Source organism: Gossypium hirsutum, chromosome D08 (genome assembly GCF_007990345.1).
Source record: "Gossypium hirsutum isolate 1008001.06 chromosome D08, Gossypium_hirsutum_v2.1, whole genome shotgun sequence".
Lineage (NCBI taxonomy): Eukaryota > Viridiplantae > Streptophyta > Magnoliopsida > Malvales > Malvaceae > Gossypium > Gossypium hirsutum.
Genome location: NC_053444.1, coordinates 53,343,826 through 53,352,218, shown reverse-complemented (window position 1 = coordinate 53,352,218; position 8,393 = coordinate 53,343,826). Strand labels below are relative to the sequence as shown.

Genomic DNA, 8,393 nt, shown 5'->3' with positions numbered 1-8,393 from the left:
TCTATTTTTCCTACTTGGGCCTCATGATTATTGCTCCATACAAAGCTTCCCTTAACCATCTCTTCTTCAAAGCAACCAATGAATAAGATGAAGAAGATAGGAAAATGAAACAAATTGGTGAAAAAGTCTTCTAGGAAGTCATTTATCAATTATTTATAGCCTTTCCCGTACGATCTTCAACCATGCATCATCTGCCCATTTACAATCATTTTATCCCCCACTAAGGAACCGGCTAGTTCTAATCCAACCAAACCAGATTTGAAGCTCAACTATACTCAAACCAGTCTCTATATTTATCATATTTTTTAATAGAGACCACCAACTTACTGTCTTTTTTAATTTAACCCCTAAATGTTCCTAATTTTCAAGTTTAAGAGAAACCGGGTATGACATAAGATGTTGAGTGGGGCACCCAAGCATAAGACTGATGTCCCCAAGCCGAAAAAGTTTAAAGGGTCAAGGTTCACAAGGGATGTGGACAACTTCTTATGGGGAATGGAGTAATACTTCGGTATCGTGGACATCATGGAAGATGTTATTAAGGTAAATACTACATTTTTTTACTTTACTAATATTGTTATTTTGTGGTGGTGTCGTAGGTCTACAGATTAAAAACAAGATGGAACTGCTATTAAAACTTGGGAGGAGTTTCAAAAGGAGTTAAAGGGGTAATTTTACCTAGCATATACTGAGAATGAGGCTCGAGTAAGTTTCGTTGTCTTTCACAATAAGGGATGGTTAGGAAGCATGTTTAGGAGTTCAGTGAGCTGATACTTCAAATTTTCAACTTGGTTGAGAATAAGGCATTCTTCTTTTTCATAGATGGGTTGAAGTCGTAAACCAAACAAGAATTGAAACATTAAGGGGTCCAAGAACTGACCAAAGTTATGACCATAACAAAGTACTTAATCGAGCTTGGTCCGAGAAAAGACAAGTTCAAGTCTTCAAAGCCTAAGGAGAATGACAATGGTAGTAATGGTGGCAATGTGAAACTATAGAATGAGAAGTGGAAACCTAACAACATACCGAAAGAAAATAAAAATGAGAATAAGCCAATGAAGTGTTTCTTATGTCGGGGGCCACATAAGACGCGTGATTTCCTACAATGATCCAATTTGATTGCGATCAATAAAGAGGAAGCAAAGTCAAATAGTAAGGCTTTAAAACTTGAGTTAATAAAATTCAATTCTGTGAAAGAGAAGAGGAGTCGCAAGCAGAAAAGGTTGATGTTTGTAGATATCAACATTATAGGCCAAAGGGGAAGTTCTCTTGTTAATATAGGGGTATCGAACTTGTTCATGTTGGAAAAATTTGTAGGTAAAATTAGTCTCACAATTAACAAAACAACTAAAAGGTTTAAAACTGCTAATTTCAAAAGTCCAAATTGTGGGAGTAGCAAAATGAGTTAAGATAAAAATTAGTGATTGGAAAGGCAAGGAAAATTTTGAGGTAATTCATTTAGATGATCACGACTTTGTGCTTAGCCTAAATTTTTTTGACCAGATTACTGCTCTTTTGGTTCCCTTTGTTGATTGCATTTGTATCTTGGGTTCTCTTCAACAACAATATGTTGTGCCAGTGAGTCATGACGTAAGAGGTAGAGCCAAGACAATTTCAACAATCCAACTAGCCAGTTATGTTTCTTGTGGTATAAACATTGACTTAGTAGATCAGAGTGATAAGGAGACCCCTTTAGAAATTCTAGAGGTACAACAAACTGATATGAAGCATACTAAGTTATCAATAGGGCTACCACCTATGAGAGAGGTAGGTTGTGCATCAAACTTCATTGGGAAAGAAGTGATGTAAACTAGGCACTCAAATAGAATAAATACAACGGGTGATGTTCATCTCAAACACTTTTCTAGTGTTTTACATTCTGGCTAACCATTAGCTTGGCAAAGACATTTGGATTCTTTCAAAGTTTTGAAACTAGTAAACAAGAGAGCTTACAAACTGAAGTTAGTAGTAGTACTCAAGGTTAACCTAGTGATTAATGTGGGCATGCCAAAGCCTATTTGTGAGGATCAAGGGGATCTTGTTTGAGGCAAGTTAAAATGGGGGAAAGTAAAAGCGATGGGCTCTTACGATCAATATGTACTAAAAAGAGAAACAATTCGAGTTAAATAATATCGAAGGCATAAGCCAAGGCAAATGTTCTAAGGGAATGATCTATCTGATAGAGAGTGTAGTTGGGAATTAGTCGATGCATTCTGAAATGAGTTAGACCAGTGTCATTCCGAGCACGGTGTCACAAGTCGAGGATCGAAGCCAGTGATGAATGCTCACAGAACAACCCATGGAGGTCAAATAACTAAATGGGGCTCATTTAACCTACTTGAACTGATCCGATTTACGGAAAATATGAAAAAACTCATCTACTTGAAGCTTTAGTGGCATAGTGAAAACACTTTAGTTATTTAAAGCTTCCATGGGAAATATTTGTAATTCTAAGGGATAAGATTGTATAATGTTTAAATCCCTTAGGTCTCTCATATTGTAGATAGGTATTAATCTCGTTTGTCGATGTAATTTAAATTGTACCGTTCAATCTGAAGAGCTTAATTATAAATAGAGGTCTTCCCCCTCATCTATAATCATCTTTTAAAAAATAATTAATTACTTTAAGAGCATTTACTCAAATACATTGTGTATGTTACTTTTTTGTGGCATTTTCGATCCTTTGAAAATTCTCATATTTTAAGAGTTAGGCTGACTTATACAGATTTAAAACTAAATTTCTCCTTGAAGAAGAAGAGAGAGAGACATACATAACTGTCCTCGGAATTTACAATCCATCACACGCTTTTATTGTAACAAGCATAACGTAGCACTGCATTCTTTTTGCCTTGAAGCTTTAATCATATTCATAAACGGAAACATGTCACAATTATGCACAAATAAGTTACGTAAGCGCAGTTTTTTTTTTCTCAATTGGAACAGTGAGTGGCACATCCATACCCAGTAGCAGAGTAGCTTGCTTTCCATTAAGGTTGCAAAGACTGATAAAAGTATAGACAAGATCTTTCACAATTTCAGGAAATTGTTATTATCTACCCCGTGTCATCTAGAAAATAAATTGTGGGAATTTTTTATTAGTAAATTTTACTGGTATTAGCCTATAATTTTAGATGAGATTGATTTCATAGTATCTTCTGACCAAGAAAATTTTGCATAATCATTATCCTTTCTGATAAATAAGCTCAAGCTTTTACTCAAAACAGCTTCGACTGAGAGATAAGAAATCAAGAAATAAATTGATGCTATTAGTCATGATGATACAAGTCCAAATCTGTATACAGAATGATAATCTGGCAAGGCAATGTATATGCAGAGTTTCACTTGGATTCGATCCCAATGGCCAATTCCATTTGAGCACTGCATGTTCTGACATAGAATGGCCACATAGCTGATTGAAGGGTCCAAGATAATTTTCAACTGTTAGTGGTCATTATTCTTCAAACGTTTGATGGAGGCTTGTAATCAAGCATCTCCCTTATGTTTAACTTGATCGAAGGACCCATTGATGTGCATATATGTGCACTTTTCCAGTACACTCCTTTTGCACCTTTCGGCTTGTTTGTTTCGATTGATTTCTGTCAAATTAAGAGCAAAATCACATATATATCTCAAGTTTGATTCCGGTTTAGAAACTCATTTGTGTTCAAACGAAAGTAACGGAGAGCAAGAAGGTGAGATAAGTGCAAAGGGAAGGAGTTTGACATACTACTGCAGCAAGTAAGTTCACAAGAAGGTCATCTTCCAAGAAGTCTACTTTCCCGAAAGGTATGTGAACAATCCCAGTTTTATCAGCTCTGTATTCAACTTTACCCCTTTTGAATTCTTCAATAGCCTGAAGAAGAAATTGATTCAACGAACAATATAAGCTCCATTACCATTGCTGGCGACACCATGCATCATTCAGTTGCAAATTCATTTTTAATATAAAACGATCCCTAAGCATATTGTCAAATGCGGTGGTTCTAGCCTTCTCTCCTCCATCATTTCCGTACTCCATTTGTGTAATTATTACGCATGAGAGATATATGAATTGGCTAATAACAGCCCCAAATACATGAATTGGAAGACTCTTGCTTCTCAATTTCACTCATCTTGTAATTCATACTGTGTCAAAGGGACATACTGATACGGATGCAAAGAAAAAATAAGCCATGATTCACATAGATGTAGGCATGCAATATGCAATGAATGCCAAATTATGATCCACAGACAAGCATTTCTTATGTGTGTAAATATTTACAAGCATAGAATCAGTTTACAGGCATAAATCTGCATAAATAAGATTCTTATATAGGCATAAAAAAGGAGCAAAGATCAACAAGAATCAATAGACTTGATTAAAAAAAAAACCCGCATCAAAATATAACAATCAGATCTTACCTGAGGTATATTGGGTGTGACGGTACCAGCTTTAGGATTTGGCATGAGCCCTCGTGGTCCTAGAATCTTTCCAAGGCCTGCAACCTAGTTTAGAAGTAGGAAGATGTAAATAAAACCGATAATGAAAATTATCATCACCTCTACCAAAAAGGAAAAAACCGTGAAACCAATCATATTGCTCACAACTGGAATTTGGTAAACAGAGTAACAAAACACACGATATATCTCATTAATTGAATTAAGAGCAGTAAAGCTACACCTTAACCATCATATCTGGGGAGGCAATTAATTTGTCAAAGTCCATGAATCCTCCCTTTATTTGTTCAATCAAGTCCTCACCACCAACAATATCTGCTCCAGCATTTTTTGCTTCATCGAACTTTTCACCTGCAAACATATAATATTTAGAAAGTAAAAACCAACAAAAACGCAATTAGTTGTGTTAACATAGCCTCAGAAAATAAAATTTTATCCTAATAGCGTTCTGATTAAGATCTTTAACTAGTATCACTCACCTAGAGTACATCATTTTAGAATGATTGCCAGCCACTAAGAAAATTTTAGATTTTGCAGTTCAGAACCTACTCAATCTATTACATGAATTGTAATTATCCATTATGTTTCTTTCGTCTCTAAATTTTAAGCTAGCGTTTCCAGACACAAAAGCAAGTTATAACAAAAAGATCAGCATATGTCAAAGCACCGTAACTACCTTGAGTAAGAACGGCAACCTTAACCTTTTGACCAGTTCCCTTAGGCAAATTCACCTGTAAGACAAAGGGTCAGAAGAAAAGTAAGGTATTAGGCGTAACATCAACGGTGGGGGAGATCCTATTATGATATTATCACGCGAAAAGCCTGGAAAACTTACAGTTGCTCTCAGTTGTTGATCATTATACTTGGGATCGATGTTAAGGCGGAAATGGGCTTCAGCTGTCTCTACAAACTTTGTACTCGACATTTCCTTTAACAAAGATATTGCTGTCTTTAGATCATACTCCTTTTTGGTTTCCCTTAATTTTTGAATTTCCAGGAATCTCTTCGATCTCGTCTGCAGTTTGAACAGGAACAAGAAATTGGAATTAAATAACTGAACCAAGTAAACATCACAATCATATGTAATTAGCCCTACATATTAACAAAATAATGTACGAATGAAAGATAAGTACCCATTTCAGATAGACAATTGTTTCTTAAAGTCAAAATTCTAAAATAAAAATCTTAAACCAAATTTCAAAGAAACTCAAATATGATCCTCAAAAACCAAAACTTTCAGACAACACTATGAATACTGTTTTCACTAAGCTAGCAAAACCCATAAAGAAAATGATCTATAATAGTGAAATCTGAGCCTGAAAAAACAAAACTTTTAGACTAACACTACAAGTTCTGTTTTATCTAAGCTATAAGCAAAACCCACGATGAAAATTATCTAACATACACCAAAAACATAAGTACCAAAACTGTAACATCATTAATAAAAAAAAGAAAGATAAAAATGCGAAATTCTAACATCCACATACTCTGTCTCTCTTAAGAGGCAACGCAGCCTTTCCTTTCTTGGGCTTGGGCGGAGCAGTAGCAATAGCGGTAGCGGTGCCACCCTCAGCTGCCACTCCATCATTTTCGTCGGTAGCCTCAGCCACCTCAGCCTCCGCAGCCACGGCAGCCACGACATGGTGCTTGGAATCTCTCTGGGGACATAGATTAGCCCATTTGATGCCGGATTTTCTGTCTATAGAAGTCTTGAGAGCAAGTGGGTTAATAGAAAAGGTAGGCTTGTTGGACTTGAAGGATAGAACGGAAGAAGTGAGGGCTTGGGCGTGTACAGTAGATGCGGCGGCGTATGTTATCATCAACGATGATGAAGGTGTGGTGGTACAAGTAGCCATTGGCGCTGTTTCCTGTGAGAGCTTTTTTCTTTTACAGTGTGTTGGGCTATCTATCTATCTATCCATATTGAAAACAGAAGAGGATAAGAGATGTTTTTAAGGTCCAGTGAAGTTTCTCGATTATAGACCATAATAGCTGAATGCAAATGCCATTTCCTTATTTATTTTGTGTGAAAAAAATATAAGAGTAAACTATCCGATTAGTCACTCAATTATAATTAAATTTTCGTTTTGGTCACTTAAGTTACACTTTGGTCACTTAAGTTTTTAAAAAAAAATTTTCACCCAATAATTAGGTAGCTAGTGGTGGCACTTTTTAATTGATATAATAATTTTAGTCCTCAACCTTTATACTTTCTATCAATTGACCCTATTTTTATATAAAATATAAAAAATGATTTTTTTAATTTAGAAAATTCTAAAAAAAATCTAAAAATAAACAGAAAATTCAAAAAAATAGATAAAAATTTCAAAAATAGATAAATGAGAGAAAATGAAAGGAATTTTATTTTCATTATAAGAGAAAAAGAAAAAGATTCAGAATATAACTTATTTTTAGGATTTGGGTTTTGAAAATTAATTTAAATGAATTGAAAATGAAAAAAAAAGGACATTTTGTGGTATATTTTGTATTTTATAACTAAAAAAAGCATCAAAGTCAATTGCATAAACCTCTATCAATTTGAATTTGGGAAGAAGTTGTTTAACAGTATGAAACTCGACTTAAAGATATTACTAATTTAAATTTACCTGTTTTTAATTTACTATTGGATTCTATTAAATGATCATTTTTGTTCTTATATATCAATATTGAATCATCTTTAAATTTTATTGTAATAGAATCTTGAGTTTTCTTGTATGAATATTAACTTTTAATAATATTTAAGTTTTATGCTTCACTAATATTATGTCAAAATTGATCTATTTTTTAGCAACGCTGAAGGATTGTTGTTATAATAACCTAAAATTTTTATAATTTTAATTTTTTAAATTTTTTTTGAGTTTTTTATATAGAATTAATGTTAAATTGATAGAAAGTAAAAGTAAAAAAAAGAGTTGAAAATCAAAATTGTTATTATACCAATACTACCGTTACAATATATTAATAATCAAATTGTAACTTTTTAGTTAAGTAGCCAAAAAGAGAATTTCCCCTTAATTGAATGGCTAATAGTGTAATTTACCCAAAAGATAAATAGATATTTTAGGAATAGACAATTAGTATATTCTTGCTTGGCCTCGCAATTATTTATAATTTTGTAGTAAAACTCTAAAAAATTGTATATTTTTAAAATATATAAAATGTATTATTTTTAATTATAAAATATATTTAAAATATAAAATGACTAGTTTTTTTGGTTAATAGCTTGAACAAGAGATTGATCCCATTGATAATTATAGATAATTTGACCGAGTGTTTATTTTTTAAAAAGAAAAACTATATGCTTAATTTAGGTTAGAGCATAATTTTATAATATTAATTAATTTTTAAAATAAAATTTTATTAAAAATAGTATTTTATACTTAATCAAGTGATGCCAGGCTAATAATTAATAATAATAATAATAATAAACTTTATTCGAGTGGTTGAAATTAAAAAAAAAACAAAATTGAATCAATCGAGTTGGATGAAAACTATAAGGTGATTACGGTTTCGATTTGGATCAATTTGAAGTAAATTGTGATTATTACATAAAATTTTAGGTTTATTTAAAAAAAGTGAATCGGATATAAAAGATAATTAAATCCAACAAATTTCTACACAATAGTTTTAAAAATTACAATAAATTTCATATAATATTTTCAAATTATTTTTATTAATTTAAATATATTATAAAATTTAAAATTAATTATAAACTAAATCCTGTGAAATTCGAACCATGAAAAAATAATTTAATTTAAGAAAAATTAAACCAAAATCAAAGAAAAATCTAATAATTTATTTATTTTTTCTTGATATTAAATATCGTCATTTTTTGATAATTACATTTCCTAATAAGACTTTAACATTATTGAGAAAAAGGCTAAAGTTTTGGATGATTCAATATTCAAGTTTAAATTTCATGATTAATATATTAAAATATTATTGCAAAATTTATA

At 32.2% G+C, this 8,393-nt stretch overlaps 1 protein-coding gene across 1 annotated transcript; it reads right to left on the bottom strand.

Moving 5' to 3' along the window:
• Positions 1–3,231: 3,231 nt before the first annotated feature.
• Positions 3,232–6,501, bottom strand: LOC107900766 (50S ribosomal protein L1, chloroplastic). The gene is made up of 7 exons (XM_016826469.2): positions 5,925–6,501; positions 5,273–5,452; positions 5,114–5,168; positions 4,661–4,788; positions 4,402–4,485; positions 3,728–3,853; positions 3,232–3,596 (listed from the first exon to the last, which is right to left on the bottom strand). Exons 1-7 carry the CDS (start codon positions 6,291–6,293, stop codon positions 3,459–3,461), a joined length of 1,080 nt encoding a protein of 359 aa, XP_016681958.1. The 5' UTR covers positions 6,294–6,501; the 3' UTR covers positions 3,232–3,458.
• Positions 6,502–8,393: the final 1,892 nt, after the last annotated feature.